Source organism: Staurois parvus, unplaced genomic scaffold (assembly GCF_062004578.1).
Source record: "Staurois parvus isolate SC_StPar_1 unplaced genomic scaffold, SC_StPar_1.0 ptg000748l, whole genome shotgun sequence".
Classification (NCBI taxonomy): Eukaryota; Metazoa; Chordata; class Amphibia; order Anura; family Ranidae; genus Staurois; species Staurois parvus.
In genome coordinates, this window is record NW_028318544.1 from 1,709,769 (window position 1) to 1,729,230 (window position 19,462).

The 19,462-nt window shown below is 44.0% G+C and overlaps 1 protein-coding gene across 1 annotated transcript in view; it reads right to left on the bottom strand.

Moving 5' to 3' along the window:
* Nucleotides 1–19,462, bottom strand: part of CPA6 (carboxypeptidase A6) — a 164,134-nt gene that overhangs the window by 20,367 nt on the left and 124,305 nt on the right. Inside the window, exons 5-7 of the mRNA XM_089654280.1 lie at nucleotides 12,022–12,123; nucleotides 4,652–4,768; nucleotides 3,650–3,760 (exon numbers count right to left, since the gene is read on the bottom strand). Coding sequence (XP_089510406.1) covers nucleotides 3,650–3,760; nucleotides 4,652–4,768; nucleotides 12,022–12,123 — 330 coding nt within the window. The remainder of the gene's footprint in view (nucleotides 1–3,649; nucleotides 3,761–4,651; nucleotides 4,769–12,021; nucleotides 12,124–19,462) is intronic.

Consider the following 19,462-nt stretch of genomic DNA (forward strand, 5'->3'; position numbering starts at 1 on the left):
AATGGGCTCCTTAATGGTGACAAGAGCAGAACATGTCTGTGCTATCAATATGGCTGCCTATAGTCTTCTCCGAACATGTGCAAATGCAGAACAGCAACTGGAAGACAGAGTGTTGTCACTCTGTAACAGGAAGTGCCTAAAGAAAGACCTTCATGGCAGGATCCCAGCTATTATTTTAATGAAAGCTGCAGATTTGAAAAGACTGAAATGACTTTTGAAACTGCATTAACATATTAAAGCTTACGTGAGTTTTTAATGATTGGGTTTTTATCTACTTTAAATGTATTTGGCACTGTGAGACTACAGCATATACAGTATTTATCACACAATGCAAACATGAACCACAGTATTAGTACCAGCATCTCATGAACGCAGAGAAGCTCTATGGTAATAAATTTTAGCAGAATTGACCTCATTTATAGAGTTAATGAAGCTTACAGCAGTAACTCCCGGGGGCTGATATCTGGCATGGTGACAACGTCAGTTAAAAGTAATGAGTGATAATTGGTGGCAATACATAGAGGATGAATAAATGACTTAAAAAAGGGATTCAGAGCTAAAAATACATATTTTCATTGTTGGCATGGGGGAATTCTTTTTACCGCATTGGCATAGCAGTCCAATTATGGGCACTGTCAGATTTCTCATGTAATTAAGCTGATAATGCACATGATACACAAATCTTGACAAGTGTGAGGCAATACTCATCAGCATTTCATATTGTGGCAGCTGTAACTGTCTAAAGCAGGGGGAACAGCCAAATCTGTGATTAGACCATACTACCATCTCTCCTGTCTCCCACTGGCTTATCTGGGGGCATTAGCAGGTTATTTTTATGCTTGTCAAAGCTTTCAATGACCTTCCTTATGATTTTGAGTCTTCAAGCAATCCCCACCTGCAAAAAACTGTGTGGTAGCTCCCAATGTGCATTACCAACCAAGGTGTCACAGACTCTGCATAGTGATGTCATTCCACGTCTGGGCCGGGACCTTTGAAGGATCATATCTAATAATGCTTGTTTGGTATAATGTTTGTTTGGTATAAATATATTATAGAATAACTGATACATTTAGCAATGAAACATAACATGTTTCAATTTTGATTAACTTGGCAGTTACCCATTGCATTAATGTAAGGAGGTAAGATAGTGCAGATCTTACACCAGCATCCTGGAGTTTGCATGTTCTCCCTGTGCCTGCGTGGGTTTCCTCCGGGTACTCGAGTTTACTCCCAAACTCCAAAGGCATGCTGGTAGGTTAATTGGATCCTGTCTAAATTGGCCCTAGTATGTGTATGTATGAATGTAAGTTAGGGAGTTTAGTTTGTACACCCCTTGAGGGTTTGGGACTAATGTGAATGTACGATATATATGTAAAGGGCTGTGTAAATAATGGCGCTATATAAGTACCTGTAGTAAATAAATAATAAATCTTTTTTCAGTTCTGTTGTATTGTCAGGTCAGTGATCAAACATGCTTCTTTAGTTGATTTGCAACTTTATCAGTTTACTCCATATTGGTATCAAGTGTCCATTAAAATCTGACTGAAGATAAAACCTTTTCAGGGGCGGACTGACCATTTGGAAACTCGGGCACTGCCCGAGGGCCCAGGGTCAGTAAGGGGCCCCATGAGATGCCCCTGGTACCTTTTTCATAGGCTTTTTTGAGTTTGGGCAAGGACACAGGGGCCCCATGATCCCTTATTGCCCGGTGTACCCATGAGTTGTCAGTCCGCCCCTGAACCTTTTATTAGTTTTAGATAGCGTGGAGAGGGATTAGAGGAATTGTCAGGTTTTCACCACTATCTGTACCCTGTTAGGGAGATTCACCCTGTCTTCTTGTCCTGGTGACTGTTATCACTGAAAGGTGAAAGTGCGCCATGTACATGTAGCTATTTGGCCGGTTCAGCTGGAACTGGCTGAATTTAGATGTGTGTGTGTATCGCTCTCTGTTCAACAGAAGACAATCTTTATTTTTTTTATATTATTTCTTTTATTAAATTTTCTTTTAGGAAAACAAAAAAATACCTTACAAAACCATCATAAATCTTTTTACATCATACATATAAACTTTATCCCCATACCCACCTTAACCCTTCCCTGTCCAGTCTCATTTTATCCTCTCTTTCCCCTCCTATTAATCTAGTCATATATATATAGATCTCGTTAACCATTGAAATTCTCTGGTCCTACTATCAGGGGACCTTTCATTTTTAAGTATTTTTCTGAAGTTCTAAACTCATACCATTTATCCCAAATTTTTCAAAACTTTTCCATTTCATCTTTCTCCATGTAACAAAGTTCCTCCATCCTACTAACATATTCTACTATGTCTATCCAATCCCTCATTGTCGGTGGATCCTGGGCCTTCCAAAACCTAGGAATTAAACCTTTTGCCACACTAATCATATGATATAATAAACTGTTTTTATATTGCTTTACCGACAACTCTGTTCTATAGAAAAGACATACCCATGGATCCTTCTTGATAGATGTCCCCCAAATCAACAGAAGACAATCTTTAGACCAGCTTCTGTTGAACAGCCCTGCTGGAAAACCAGCATTCAATCAGCACATGCAGCCAACTGGGGAGATGCAGGACTCTGTCAGTTTTTGTTTCATTCCACTCACTGGTAGAATGAAAAAAAAAAAAACCTCTCAGTGTATACCCAGCTTAAGGCTATAGTGGACATATCCCCTAGAATACCCTTGAGGTGTACCATGTAACATAGGCTTACAGTAGAATTCTGCATAAAACAGAGCTCATACATCTCAATTCGGCATTGAGGACCACAAACCACTGGTGTTGGAGGAAAGATGAATGGATCTGCTTGTCACATGCCTGGCTAGAAGACACTTGGAAATAAGGTATGTATACTTTATATTTGGTGTCAGGTCACATGCAAAAAAAACCAAAAATACATATTATAGCTTAAATGGTAAATGGCTGATATATCAAATTAGTACTCTACAAAAAAAAAATATTTTCATTTCTGAATGATGTAAAGCCATGTTTCAGTTCATCTCAGTTCTTTATTGATATTCGAGGCCTTGATATGAGGTTCTCTATTCATTCCTATGTTCCTATGCAAAGAGCACCAGGCCATTGACACCATTACTCTGCTATCACCAGCCGTCATTGGATTCTCCATATGAATATAGGGAATTAGCAGGGACAGGAACCAGTAGGTTCAGTTTACAATGAAGGTCTGATTGCCACTATAGGACAAGGTATAAGAAGAGATCTCACATTAAGGCTGTGGAAAGGAATAAAGCCCTAAAGGGGAGCAAACCCTTCTTCACTGTATCCTAAACTTAAAAAAAGGAATTTTGTTCTAAAGCAAAACTGTGAAGATAGAAATATAGGAGCTGTCATTGCTTATTTACTTCTAAAGGTGCAGAATAGTGTGCTGTCATCCTAATCCTGGCTTCATTGCTGGCGAATTACTGACATGGATTAAATATGCAGCCAAGAAATCTAAATTCTTATACTGCATGCTTTTTCCAGGTCAGTGGCTTACTAGGTAATGAAAGCAAATACTGGGAGCACCAAAGTCTGCAATAGCAGTTTTCAAATTTCCATACTCTCAGGTTCCCTTTAAGACAACCTAATAACACATGTTAGGCAGCTCACAGTATTATGGATACATACGTGGGTCCAGCTGTAGTGATACCCATCAGGGTTTAACACCGGCATCACATATATGTAGAGAAAGTCAAGAATTTTCTTCATAACACGATCACTCTTATAGGTGTTAATGGCCTGTGTAAGGAATTTCAAATATATTACCAGAAAATATAGGTACCATTGTAATTAATCTAAAATACATTAAAGACCAATTTCAGGGAACAAACACTCAATCTGTAAATATATGACGATATTATTAAAGCTGAACTCCAGGATAAGTAAATATTGTCCAAATTCAAAAATCACGTGTATTCTTTCCTAAATCTTGGTGTGTTTTGTCTATTTCTTCCATATCTGTGCAGTAATCGTGTGTGAAACTTTGCTTCTGTGTAGAGCTTCCTGTATTAAAGGTAAGAACAAACCTTTCTGTTTGCTAGAGGGGTAGCAATGCACAAAAGATGAATGCCAGGGTGAAACTTAGATCCATTCATTAGTTAGGTAGTTTCTGCTCCATTCAAATGCAGAATATTTATACTGAATGCAGTGTGCCTTTTCATTTTAAATAACAGTAGAATGTTTAGTATGTGTTTGCAGGGCCATCTTAATAGTATCATGGGCCCCTGGGTAAAGTAATGCACTGGGGCCCCTACCAGCCTGTCCCAATTTTAAGAATTAAAATATAAATAGTTGACATATATTTATTAGTACTTTCAATAAAATTGATTTTAAACAATAAGAAAACATGCCATAAATCAAAGATTAATCAACACAAAGGACACAGTACAGGTGGAGTCAGGAGGGATCAGGGGAGCACAATACAGGTTCTGGGACACTGCCCAGGCCATCCCAGGACAGCTTAGCAAAAAGCATGACTGTCCTGGCAAATCTGGGACAGTTAGCAAGTATGATTTAATGCAAGGTTTTCATGAGGTCCTCATGCACCTGGGACCCCTGGGTGGTGCCCAGGGGTGTCAATGTATTAAGACAGCCCTGTGTGTTTGTAATAAAAATTAATTTATACATCACCTCCTTTACAAACCACTGGCAAAAAGCTGGTCCAATCCATTCTCTTGCATGAATTCCACAGTCCATCCATATTTCTCTCTTGTAGGATTTCTTAAAAGAGGAAGGCTTTGTTCCCAACTATGTAAAGAAAATAAACATATAGTCTTGGTGTGTTATTGATAAAACAATACTATGCTATCTATCTACATAATCATATCTCTAAAAGTCCTAAAATCTATGAATATCAGCTTTTTTTTTCTGTTGGAGTATGGGAACTTTTCAAAGAAAATTTACCAGGCGCTGGTCTCACAAAGGTTTGGGAGCCACTGTTCAAGAGCATGTATAGTTGAGATCCCAAATATTAATTTGCTATTTTTCTTTGTTGATGGGTGATATATGTAATTGTTCTGAGACCCTAGGAAGATGACAGTCCTTATATAGCAGAAATAAAAGAAAAGTACTGATCTGATACAGTAGCGCCAGCCCTGAGGCCTGGGGGCTGCAAACAGCACTTTGGCACTTGTTGTGCTGACTTGTTGTTTACAGATTGCTACAAATTTACACATATTTACATATATTGACTCATTGCAGTGGCCCATCAACTACTCAGTACAAAGTTTCAATCAGACAAACCAAGCCTCAACTCAGCTATGATGTCTCTTTAGATAAGCCACGGTGCTCTGGGAAGCCTTTGTCATGTAGTAAATGTAATACATGTATATTTGCAAAAGAAAAACTATCTGCAAAAATCAACCATATACTGTCTGTCTATCTATCTATCTATCTATCTATCTATCTATCTATCTAAAGAGTTTAAAAGCTTACAAAACAAATTCTATAACATTGATCCAGAACCTATATAGTTTTCATTTAAACAAACAAAATTCTCTGCAGGGAAAAAAAAGCATAAAAACAAATAAGAAATTCTTCAAAGACCTTATCTAATTTCAACAAATGCAGTTTCATAGATTTATTTATTTTCAAATGAAAAAATGCATACTAACAAACCTATTTACAGAAATAATTAAGTTTTTCTTCAAAACTAGATTGGGGAAATAATCTGATTTACAGAAAAATGAGAAAACAAGGACATTTAACATTTTTCCCCACTTTGATGTCTTTTACCAATTTCATTAAAGATTCATTCGTACAAAAAAGTTAATTTGATTTTGAAGAGACCTAAAGTTTGCACACTTCACTGAAGATTCTATTGCTTTAACCGATCTGGATTGAGTTTGCTTTTGTACTGCGGTAAAATGCTTGTACCGGCACATGATCTTCAAATTTTGAAATCAGAGACTGGAGTGGCCATTGTGGAACTCTTTGGCTGATTACTATCATTGCTCTAAACTAAGTAAAATCCATTTATGCTTTATTGCCTTGCACTGTGTTTTTCATTGCTTTATGTACAGTTCACCTGAAAGTATAATCAGTTACAGGCACCATTGCTGTTCTTCAAGTTACACAATATGCAGCCATTCCAGATGGATCTTACCTCTCAAGCCCACCCAATATGGCTACGTGCTGGTCTGGTTCATCTTGCCAGGAGATAAGTATTAAGAATATAACAGATTTACCACACAACTGTACTGTACAAAACTTTTTTCTTAATTTATTAAATGGCACAGGACACAGCCTTTTTACTTGCTACATGCTTACAAGTGCTTTACAAAGAGATTTTGTGCACTTGTAAGTATAAAACGTGTGAGAGCTGTATTCTATGACGTTTAATAAATTAAAGGCTAGTTCATTTGGGCAGCTGGGGGGAGGGAGTAATAACAGGCAGATGAGACACTATTTTACCCCCCCAACACACTAATGGCTCTGGGTCACATAGCTGCTCAGGGCTGTACACATACTGTGGCTATGATGCTTTGCCACGCAGCAAAAATAAACAGCATGTCAATTTCAGCAAGTGGTACCACTGCCAAACGTCACCCATTGTACAGTTCTGTGCCACATCCACCCTGCAATCAAATGCAATGCACACATGGTAGGGCAGCATTTTGAGGATTAAAAGAGAAGTACAGCCAAAGCTCTTTTTGGATCACAGGAGTAAGTTTGTTCTGCACTCCTGTGACCCGTTTTCAGCTGACAGCAGGCTGAAGCCCGTGGCTGACATCGCTCAGTCGATCCAGGCTGGAAAAAGATCCTGACTTTAACCTGGCACCTAGCTCAGCCTCTTAGCGAGCTGCTGACAGCCTGAACCAGCCGCTCCCTCCTCCTCCACAGCCCACCGATCCAGTCACCACTGACAGTCACTGCTCTCTGCTCAGAGCGGCGGTGAGAACTCAGCAGTCATGTGATCTCTGAGTTCTCACACTTAGAGCCGGTGGGGGACAGATACAGCATCGGACCGATTTTGCATCCACTTAGGTGAGTATAATTTAAAAAAAAGTCATCCCATACTTCTCTTTTAAAGCAGATGGAAAGAAGGCAACATATTGTCTCCTCCCTGCCTGTCAAACATACCATGAAAAGCGATCCACCGCAGATCACTTTTCAGAGGAGTTGCAGTATAGCCAAATGAGTGAACAAGCTCTAAGTAAAAGGTTTTCTACAGTCCAATTATGCAGTGAATCCTTTATATTGTGTGAGTGACAGTCCCAGGCTCTTCCTCTTTGCCACTCATGTGCCATTTCTATCATGGTGGTTAAAGAGAATGGAATGAGAAGCAGTTAGCAAGTGGCAGGCAGAGCTGTGGAATCACTACAAGTGACTGAAATGACAAGGACAATGAAGCTTTCAGAGAAAAGTGGTTTTCTGCCTATAATATTTATTGCCATCTGCCTCTAGGAACATGTGCTTTTATTTGACATTTCACTGGTAATAGAGAGGGTCACTTTAACTTTCAGAATGGATAAATAAAATGTAATTTCCACATTACAAGCTGCCCAGTAAAGGAGGAAAACTATAATACCACAAGGGTTGCTTACAGCAGAAGTCCAGGCTACTATAATGTATATATTGGGCAGGAACAGTTATTTTTTTTATTAGCAATGATTTCTTAGGAAAGTGACCTCAAAATAGCTTTATTACATGACTCTGTAGGAGGTCACATGACCACTGTCTCAGTTTTGCAGTGTGCTTATGGTTGAGGTTGTGGGCAAGGAGAAGCAGTGGTGGAATGCCACTTCTGGTATCTGCTATGCACTGTAGCCAATCCCACTAGAACTGTCAGTTGGGAAGAGTGGAGAAGGGTTGGCCATGATGGTGTAGGGTATAGGAGTGGCCAGCCTCTTCTTTTATTGACAACACACATGCAGTCGAAGGTATGTTGGGCGATAATGCTGTCAAATATTTTACAGTATAGACATATTACATTGCCAACCATAGGCAGAAAGTCAACGAGGACTGCTATTTCTGACAAATGACCAGATATGAAACTAGACAAAGTGGTGGATATAATGAATGGAAAAAGACTCATCAACAGTATACAGCATGGGTCTCCAAACTTTCTAATTAAAGGGCCAGTTTACTATCCATCAGACTTTAGGAGGGCCACACTGTGGCCAGTAGGAGAATAAAATGCCCCGGTGTCAGTGGGGGTAGACAATGTTTCAAGATTGGTTTCATTGAAAGGAATAATGCCCCATCATTGGTGTCAGTGTGAGGTATGGTGCCCCATAATTGGTGTCAGTGTTAGGAATAGTGTCCCATCATTGGTGTCAGTGGAAGGAGTAGTGCCCCATTATGGGAGATCCAGTGGCCCATCGCTGGTGTCAGTGGGAGGAATAGTTCCCCATCATTGGTGTCTGGGGAAGGAATAGTGCCCCATTACTGGTGTCAGTGGAAGGAGTAGGGTTTCATCTCTGGTGTCAGTGGAAGGAATAGTTCCCCATTATTTGTGTCATGGAAGGAATAGCGCCCCATTACTGGTGTCAGTAGAAGGAGTAGGGTTTCATCATTGGCATCAGTGGAAGAAATATTTCCCCATCATTGGTGTCAGTGGAAGGAGTAGTGCCCCATTTTGGGAGATCCAGTGGCCCATCGCTGGTGTCAGTGGGAGGAATAGTTCCCCATCATTGGTGTCTGGGGAAGGAATAGTGCCCCATTACTGGTGTCAGTGGAAGGAGTAGGGTTTCATCACTGGTGTCAGTGGAAGGAATAGTTCCCCATTATTTGTGTCATGGAAGGAATAGCGCCCCATTACTGGTGTCAGTAGAAGGAGTAAGGTTTCTTCATTGGCGTCAGTGGAAGAAATATTTCCCCATCATTGGTGTCGGTGGAAGGAATAATGCCCCATTACTGGTGTTAGTGGAAGGAGTAGGGTTTCATCACTGGTGTCAGTGGAAGGAATAGTTCCCCCTCATTGGTGTCGGAGGAAGGAACAGCGCCCCATTACTGGTTTTAGTGGAAGGAGTAGAGTTTCATCACTGATGTTAGTGGAAGGAATAGTTCCTCATCATTGGTGTCAGTGAAAGAAATGGTGCCACATTACTAGTGTCAGTGGAAGAAGTAGGGTTTGATCATTGGTATTAGTAGAAGGAATAGTGCCCTATCATTGGTGTCAGTGGAAGGAGTAGGGTTCCATCATTGGTGTCTGTGAGAGGAATAATGCCTTGTATCAGTGTGAGAAACTGTTCCCCAAGGGTCGCATACAGGCAAGTAAAGGGCTGCATGGGGCACAGTTTGGAGACCACTGGTATACAACCTTAATTATAACATAGGTAATTGTTTTTATTAAATGTACACTTTAGGCCTGGTTTACACTGCGGCAGCTGCAATTTCTTTTCTTTTTATTTAATTATTTATTTATTTAGAAAACAGTAGTTTTCAACAGCGTAAAACATTGTTGCAAACAAACAGAGTCCAACCACTGTACAAATGTGGCAGCTGCGATTTCATCCAATTTCTAAAGTTAATATCTAGTGCAACAGCAGTTCAACTTGGTGCATTTTTGACATGATTTTCATACTGGTGTTATTTCTGCAGGGGGAAGAAGGAGAATGAGGAGAATATTTGGGGGAAAAATTGCATTGGATTGCATAAAAACGCATCAAAAACACATGTACATGCAATTTTGATGTGTTTACATTGATGTCTATAGGGCAAAACATCATCAAAAAATAGCAAACAGGCACCTTTGAAATCGATGTGATCTCCATCGTCAAGCAATTCTGTGCAACTCAAGTCACATCTAAAATTGTGTGAATCATGCCATTTTCTTCTGAAATTTTTTTGGTGCAGCTGCTTTAGCACTCCTAGCAGTGTTAACATTTTTTTAAAAATAGAAATATACAGTTTATAAAAAAATTCTTAAAATAAATCAGTCATAGACAAACTTAGACCATTCAGTTGCCAAGAGTCCACAACTCCATGCAGAGGAGGCTGACACAGCGCACAGGGATTTGTAGTCCTTTGACAACTGCAGGATGGAATCTGGCTCAGACCAACCTGAAAAGCATCTAGTCTCACCTAACCATCTAGTGTACAGACAGAGTGATCTGCAAACATTAGTGAAAATCTAACAAACACAAACCAGACAGCACAATATAATTCCAGCCTGGCATGATGGGGATCCTATTAGATTAAGTCATTCACTCATCGTTTCCAGAATACACATGTTAAAGGCACATGGGTCTAATGCAATAGTCATTCCGTATTACAAATAAGTATCCATTTTTGTTTCCTTTGTATAACTCTGTTAAAAGTTAAATTGATTTCAACATATTTTGGTGCCCCAGGGTTTAATTATAAAGGCTTTCTGAAAATAACCTATCAAATACCTATTTCACATTTAAAGCAAAACAAAGGTCTCCTATCCTTTACACTTGAAGATGGCGCCATCTTAGCTTCTATTTAGATCTGTAGTTGGCATGGTGCTGCACATGTGATCAGCTATGACACTAATCATTAAAGGTATTGAGAGGTAAAGCAAAACTAAGCCCATGGATTTCCCAAAACAGTTGCATTCAAGAATGCTATGAATGATAACTGTAACAATTACTTCTGCTCTGAACTGAACTGTCGAACCATCAAATGGCTGTTTTCATAACTGATCCAATGGAAACTGCATATCAAACAGTGGCTAACATAGCCGGTTCTATGGCTGTAAAGTATAGGAGGGTTTAGTTCCGCTTTAAATTAAGAGTTGGCTTAAGCACACTGGCAACTGTGACAGTTAACACAAGAGGCATGGCTTTATTGTATCTAAAAGTAGTTAACACTGCACTAAAGGTAAACTAAAAGTGTTATTCATTGCAGAACAGACATGCTATGTCTCTCCTCCAATAAAACAAGATTATCTGCCTGTTATCAGTCTTCTTTAGAATACACACTGAGCTGCGCATGCACAGCTCACTTTACATTCTCAGTCGAGATTAAATAAATCCTGACAATGGGCCAGAATTAAAGTAGAATTCTAGCTAAAACATAACTATTATTAAAAATGCTCCATCCCCCCTCCTAACACCATGCTGACTAACCTGTGTAAGAAAAATATATAGTTACCTATTTTCAAGCTGCTCCAGATGGGTCATAGGAAGCTTATGGGTGATGTCACCATTCCCAGGAATTCCAGCTATTGTCGATTGCTCTCTCTTCTCTCCTGCAGGTGCCACTGGCTGACATAGGTAAGTATACACATCTCAGGTTAGTCAGCGTGGGTGTTAGGAGGAGGGAGGAAGCATTTTTAAGACTACTTAGGTGGTAACCTGGAATTCTAGTTTAAGTTATCCCATGGCAGTCATTAAGGTGCTGGCTAAAGACCCATCACCCAAAAGAAGCCAAGGAGAAGATGCTGGAGAGGAACCTCAAGGTTGTTGGATTGTTGGAGAAGAGGTTCATATTTGCAGAGCTTAGTTCTGCTTTAAATCAGTGGGCTGAGTCCTGCTTTATTTGATCTCACCCACCAGAAGTTGGCTGCATGTCAAGTTAACAGTGTGCACTTCTAGCACTGCATGGTTCCTTGTGATAAAATTCAACTTTTTTCTGAAGCATAACTCTCCCAAAATCTTTCCTTTTTTTAGTAGGCAATAATCAGCTGTAGGTGATGCCATAACTGATTGTAGGCAATCTTTACCAGATTAGTAACTAGACTAAATAATACAGATGTAGTTGGGTCCCTATGGATAACACAGAGTATATTCTTCTCAAACACCATACTGGAATCGACCATATGGTTAAAAGGGTTCTGGAACAACGTCCGACTGGTCATAAATAGGATACGTATTTATTTCAGGTACGTATATGTCACCAACACACCCACTAACATGCTTCCTTTTATTGTGTGATCACATAGAGAGAAGCAACATTTCGGGAGCGCACAGGGACCTATTATCAGGCATGTTTACATGCCTTATGACAGATATGGCCTCATCAATTACAGAAAAAATAAAAAAGGAAGCTTTTGTGTGATGGGTGTTAGGCTACAGATATGAATATATTACCTTAAGCACATATAATGGTCTTCCTTCATATGAGGTTCCAATTGAAAACATGTGAACAAGATTTGAGTGAGTTCTATTCATGTGGTGCATCCATTTCTCAATCTGAAAACACAAAGATCTTTCAAAAAACAATCATACCTACCAATTTTATCTTAAATTGATTCTACAGCCTAAACATTTTTTACCTTAAGGCATTCCTTGCATTAAGGTAAAAAATGTTTAGGCATTCGTTTGGCCCCTCACCCACCCTTTTACGTACCTGAGCCCTCATTCGATCCAGTACTGTGCAAGTCTGCAGCTCTTCTCTCCCCTCACTTCTGTGTGTCACTGGCTTTTGCTGGGGCACCAGGAGCCATTGGCTACCACCGCTGTCAATCAAAGGCAGTGACAAATAAGTGGGGACGGGGCTGAGCCCTGCTGTCATGCACAAGTGCCCCTATGGGAAACTGCTTCCCATGGGGGCACTGGACAGAGAGGAAGAGCTAGGAGCACCTGCAGGGGACCCAAGAAGAGGAGAATGGAGCCGCTCTGCGCAATTCCATTGCACAGAGTAGATAAGTATAAAGATGTTTGTTATTTAAAAAAAAAACATTTACAATCACATTAAAATTCATTAAAAGGAATAGCTTATTCCTTTTATAATGATGTGTTAAACGTGAAATACAATTTTCCTTTATTTAAAAAACCTACTGATGTTGTCAATAAGCGGGTATGTAAAATTTCCATTACTGTACAATTCAAAGGCCTAAGGCCAACTTAAAGAATAAGTTTAGGTTTTTTTTTTCTTTTATGAAAACACTACAAGAAACAGTATTTACATCCAATGGGAAGTGTTGCTTGTGCTGCTGGCTGCTCTCTTATGCTCTCTCTTAGCTGAAATCCAAAGTCGTCTGCCATAGCTCCGCAGCTGTAAACTTCCAGTATTGTAGAGGTTTACACAAGCTTTGGACTTGGTACCGTTGCTTGCCCTCCCCCCTTCATTCATAAAATTTGTACTATAGCTTCTATCATTGAAAATTGCTATCAATGAAAAGTGCTTTTTAAATGAAGGAAGGGTGAATGAATGAAAGCTCCAACTCCTCCATTCACGCAATGCTGTTCATTGATGTAAGCTATAGTATGGCTTCTTTGAATGGAGGGGACAGAAAGGGCAGGCATAATGGCATTCTCGAGGAGTGTCTGTGACAGGTCCAGTGGATCCTATTAACCCCTGCAGCACCAGAAAATTACCAATATGGGGTATGACATGGGTAGAAGGGGCACTTCATATTGAGTGTGAGTACTGTCCCCTGTGCTGAATTTAAAAAAATAAATAAATTAATAAATAAATAATATATATATATATATATATATATATATATAACGAAACCTAGGCTTTAAAGAATGGTATATGTATCCTCATAAATGACTCATGTATGGGCAGCCTAAGGGAGGGTTATAACTCCAGTCAAAATGGGTAAAAAAAATAACATATCATTAATTCCTACTTGTCTTTGTACTTTTTTTTTTTTACCAAACCTTCCTGTCCCTCTTGCCTTTAAAGTTTAAGTCTAATGTATAGATCTGACTAATTCTTTATATTTACATTGCTTGTTTTCTAAATGTTTGAAAACATAAAGAAAAGTATTGTTAAGGAAGGTAGGGGATAGGTTATATTACCTATATATTTTTACACTAAATTATATCTCTCCATAAGATGTTGTATATGCATTAAAATTAGAGATGAGCGAAGAAATGAAAAATTCGATTCGACTGATTCGGCGAATTCGTGGACAATATTCGATTCGAGTCGAATAAATTCGCTGTGAATTTAACTTAAAAAAGGGTGTTTCTAGGCTTCAGAGAGACTTAATATTAGTGCAGAACACTGTACCTTTAATTTAAATGCCCTTGGAGTCTGCTGGGGAAGAGAAATAATACTGTCAGTCAGTATGACATGCAGATGAGTGCCGTCGATCTTAGAATCACCGCACACTTCACTCATTTGGGCAGTCACGGGGCCAAAACCAGAGTGTGGAGCCACAGTGTGGCGGTGGAGGCAGCAGCAATGGGAGGCCATACAGCACCCTATGACAAAAATGGAAACCACCAGCAGTGTGAGGAGACCTGAAAGTGGCACATGGCAGAGTGTGGCGATAGAGACAGCAGCAATGGGAGGCCGTACAGGGACCCATGACACACTCTGGACCTGGCAGCAGCATGAGGAGGCGGTACAGGGGCCCATGACAGATTACGGGCCTGGCAGCAGCATGAGGAGTCGGTACAGGGGCCCATGGCAGATTACGGGCCTGGCAGCAGCAATGGGAGGCCGTACAGGGACCCATGACACACTCTGGACCTGGCAGCAGCATGGGGAGGCGGTACAGGGGCCCATGACAGATTACGGGCCTGGCAGCAGCATGAGGAGTCGGTACGGGGGCCCATGACACACTCTGGACCTGGCAGCAGCATGAGGAGGCGGTACAGGGGCGCATGACAGATTACGAGCCTGGCAGCAGCAACTTGGACAGGAGGACGTTCAGCTTCTGCACCGTCGGGTGCGTGCTCGCAAACTGTTGTCTCTTGGAAACGGATTCCAAGAAAGACTGCTGACGGAATCCGTGAAGAGGAGTAGCAGGAGAAGGAGCATCTGAACGAGCGGAATATGCCAACAAGCGACAACAGTGGCCCATGACAGATTACGGGCCTGGCAGCAGCATGAGGAGTCGGTACGGGGGCCCATGGCAGATTACGGGCCTGGCAGCAGCTATGGGAGGCCCGTAATCTGCCAGCACCCTATGACAAAAAATGGAACCCACCAGCAGTGTGAGGAGACCTGAAAGTGGCACATGGCAGAGTGTGGCGATGGAGACAGCAGCAATGGGAGGCCGTACAGGGACCCATGAGAGACTCTGGACCTGGCAGCAGCATGAGGAGGCGGTATAGGGGCCCATGGCAGATTAGGGGCCTGGCAGCAGCTATGGGAGGCCCGTAATCTGCCAGCACCCTATGACAAAAAATGGAACACACCAGCAGTGTGAGGAGACCTGAAAGTGGCACATGGCAGAGTGTGGCGATGGAGGCAGCAGCAATGGGAGGCCGTACAGGGACCCATGAGAGACTCTGGACTTGGCAGCAGCATGAGGAGGCGGTATAGGGGCCCATGGCAGATTAGGGGCCTGGCAGCAGCTATGGGAGGCCCGTAATCTGTCAGCACCCTATGACAAAAAATGGAACACACCAGCAGTGTGAGGAGACCTGAAAGTGGCACATGTTTGGGGCATGATTCATGGCGGATTTAGTCAGTTGTGTCAGGAACTGGTGGTTTGAAATCCAGACTAATCCACGCCTGATTCATTTTCACAAACGTGAGTCTCTCCACACTTTGGGTGGACAGTCGTGTCCTCCGCGGAGTTGCAATACCTCCTGCCGCACTAAACACGCGCTCCGATGCCACGCTACTGGCCGGGCATGACAGCCTTTCAAGGGCAAATTCAGCTAGTTGGGGCCAAAGGTCAAGTTTCGTTGCCCAGTAGTCAAGGGGATTGTCTACCTCGGTTGGCAGGGTGCTGTCCAAGTAGGCCTAAGCCTGTTGTTTGAGGTCCTGCTCCAGGTCCACCTGATGCTGCTGCTGCTGCTGCGGCTGGTTAGTAGTTTCCTCACTGCGCTGGTGAAGAAAGCTACTCATCATCGACTGCAGACTGAGGCAGCCGCTGCTGGTGGAGCTGCCACTGCTCCTACCACCCCACCCCTCCCCTGCTGCCATGGCAGCGGAACACGAGCGCACAGGGCCCACAGTGTCTGAGGATGGACGTTGGCGCAGACAGGCAGAGACCAGCTGACTACATAGGTGTTTTTTATAGTACGTTATTTTGGCCTCCCTCTCAGCAGGTGTGAAAAAGGCCACCATTTTTGAACGGTAGCGAGGGTCCAACAAGGTGGACAGCCAAAAGTCATCCCTCTGTCTGATGGTTATTATTCGGCTGTCGCTACGCAAGCAACCGAGCATGCTATGGGCCATTTGTGCCAAGGAATGCGAGGGACTCCCTGCCTCCATCTCCACAGCATACTGCCACGGTGCGTCTAGGTCCTCTGTCTCCTCTTCCTCCTCCTCTACCAGATGCTCCTGCTCCTCCACTCCTGTCCGCTGAGTGGAAAAACCACCCATTTCACTCAATAATTCCTGAGCACCAATGTCCTCCTCTACCTCCTCCTCTTCTTCCAGTCCTGCCCCCACAGGGGCCATGTGGCGTTGAGATCTGTGCGCCACGTCTACCGCACCCTGACCAGCCATTGTTAACAGCATTTGTTCCAGGACGTGCAACAGAGGAATGACGTCGTTCATCCCATAGTCCTGCCGACTCACGAATAGCGTGGCCTCCTCAAAGGGCCTGAGCAAGCGCAGGTGTCACGCATGAGCTGCCAATGGCTGACATCTAAGTTACACAGGGAGTACCTTTATCTGCTTTTAACATCAGGAAATCTGTGATGGCCTTTTGCTGTTCGTAAAGGCGGTCTAACATATGTAGGGTTGAATTCCACCTTGTTGCAACGTCACAGCATGAGGAGTCGGTATAGGGGCCCATGGCAGATTAGGGGCCTGGCAGCAGTTATGGGAGGCCCATAATCTGCCAGCACCCTATGACAAAAAATGGAACACACCAGCAGTGTGAGGAGACCTGAAAGTGGCACATGGCAGAGTGTGGCGATGGAGACAGCAGCAATGGGAGGCCGTACAGGGACCCATGAGAGACTCTGGACCTGGCAGCAGCATGAGGAGGCGGTATATAGGGGCCTACGGCAGATTAGGGGCCTGGCAGCAGCTATAGGAGGCCCGTAATCTGCCAGCACCCTATGTCAAAAAATTCAACACACCAGCAGTGTGTGAGGAGACCTGAAAGTGGCACATGGCAGAGTGTGGCGATGGAGACAGCAGCAATGGGAGGCCGTACAGGGACCCATGACAGACTCTGGACTTGGCAGCAGCATGAGGAGGCGGTATATAGGGGCTTATGGCAGATTAGGGGCCTGGCAGCAGCTATAGGAGGCCCGTAATCTGCCAGCACCCTATGTCAAAAAATTCAACACACCAGCAGTGTGAGGAGACCTGAAAGTGGCACATGGCAGAGTGTGGCGATGGAGACAGCAGCAATGGGAGGCCGTACAGGGACCCATGACAGACTCTGAACTTGGCAGCAGCATGAGGAGGCGGTATATAGGGGCCCATGGCAGATTAGGGGCCTGGCAGCAGCTATAGGAGGCCCGTAATCTGCCAGCACCCTATGTCAAAAAATTCAACACACCAGCAGTGTGAGGAGACCTGAAAGTGGCACATGGCAGAGTGTGGCGATGGAGACAGCAGCAATGGGAGGCCGTACAGGGACCCATGACAGACTCTGGACTTGGCAGCAGCATGAGGAGGCGGTATATAGGGGCCCATGGCAGATTAGGGGCCTGGCAGCAGCTATGGGAGGCCCGTAATCTGCCAGCACCCTATGTCAAAAAATTCTACACACCAGCAGTGTGTGAGGAGACCTGAAAGTGGCACATGGCAGAGTGTGGCGATGGAGACAGCAGCAATGGGAGGCCGTACAGGGACCCATGACAGACTCTGGACTTGGCAGCAGCATGAGGAGGCGGTATATAGGGGCCCATGGCAGATTAGGGGCCTGGCAGCAGCTATGGGAGGCCCGTAATCTGCCAGCACCCTATGTCAAAAAATTCAACACACCAGCAGTGTGTGAGGAGACCTGAAAGTGGCACATGGCAGAGTGTGGCGATGGAGAAAGCAGCAATGGGAGGCCGTACAGGGACCCATGAGAGACTCTGGACCTGGCAGCAGCATGAGGAGGCGGTATATAGGGGCCTATGGCAGATTAGGGGCCTGGCAGCAGCTATGTGAGGCCCGTAATCTGCCTGCACCCTATGTCAAAAAATTAAACACACCAGCAGTGTGAAGAGACCTGAAAGTGGCACATGGCAGAGTGTGGCGATGGAGACAGCAGCAATGGGAGGCCGTACAGGGACCATGACAGACTCTGGACTTGGCAGCAGCATGAGGAGGCGGTATATAGGGGCCCATGGCAGATTAGGGGCCTGGCAGCAGCTATGTGAGGCCCGTAATCTGCCTGCACCCTATGTCAAAAAATTTAACACACCAGCAGTGTGAAGAGACCTGAAAGTGGCACATGGCAGCAGAGTGTGGCGATGGAGACAGCAGCAATGGGAGGCCGTACAGGGACCCATGAGAGACTCTAGACTTGGCAGCAGCATGAGGAGGCGGTATATAGGGGCCCATGGCAGATTAGGGGCCTGGCAGCAGCTATGTGAGGCCCGTAATCTGCCTGCACCCTATGTCAAAAAATTAAACACACCAGCAGTGTGAAGAGACCTGAAAGTGGCACATGGCAGCAGAGTGTGGCGATGGAGACAGCAGCAATGGGAGGCCGTACAGGGACCCATGAGAGACTCTAGACTTGGCAGCAGCATGAGGAGGCGGTATATAGGGGCCCATGGCAGATTAGGGGCCTGGCAGCAGCTATGTGAGGCCCGTAATCTGCCTGCACCCTATGTCAAAAAATTAAACACACCAGCAGTGTGAAGAGACCTGAAAGTGGCACATGGCAGCAGAGTGTGGCGATGGAGACAGCAGCAATGGGAGGCCGTACAGGGACCATGACAGACTCTGGACTTGGCAGCAGCATGAGGAGGCGGTATATAGGGGCCCATGGCAGATTAGGGGCCTGGCAGCAGCTATGTGAGGCCCGTAATCTGCCTGCACCCTATGTCAAAAAATTAAACACACCAGCAGTGTGAAGAGACCTGAAAGTGGCACATGGCAGAGTGTGGCGATGGAGACAGCAGCAATGGGAGGCCGTACAGGGACCATGACAGACTCTGGACTTGGCAGCAGCATGAGGAGGCGGTATATAGGGGCCCATGGCAGATTAGGGGCCTGGCAGCAGCTATGTGAGGCCCGTAATCTGCCTGCACCCTATGTCAAAAAATTTAACACACCAGCAGTGTGAAGAGACCTGAAAGTGGCACATGGCAGCAGAGTGTGGCGATGGAGACAGCAGCAATGGGAGGCCGTACAGGGACCATGACAGACTCTGGACTTGGCAGCAGCATGAGGAGGCGGTATATAGGGGCCCATGGCAGATTAGGGGCCTGGCAGCAGCTATGTGAGGCCCGTAATCTGCCTGCACCCTATGTCAAAAAATTTAACACACCAGCAGTGTGAAGAGACCTGAAAGTGGCACATGGCAGCAGAGTGTGGCGATGGAGACAGCAGCAATGGGAGGCCGTACAGGGACCCATGAGAGACTCTAGACTTGGCAGCAGCATGAGGAGGCGGTATATAGGGGCCCATGGCAGATTAGGGGCCTGGCAGCAGCTATGTGAGGCCCGTAATCTGCCTGCACCCTATGTCAAAAAATTAAACACACCAGCAGTGTGAAGA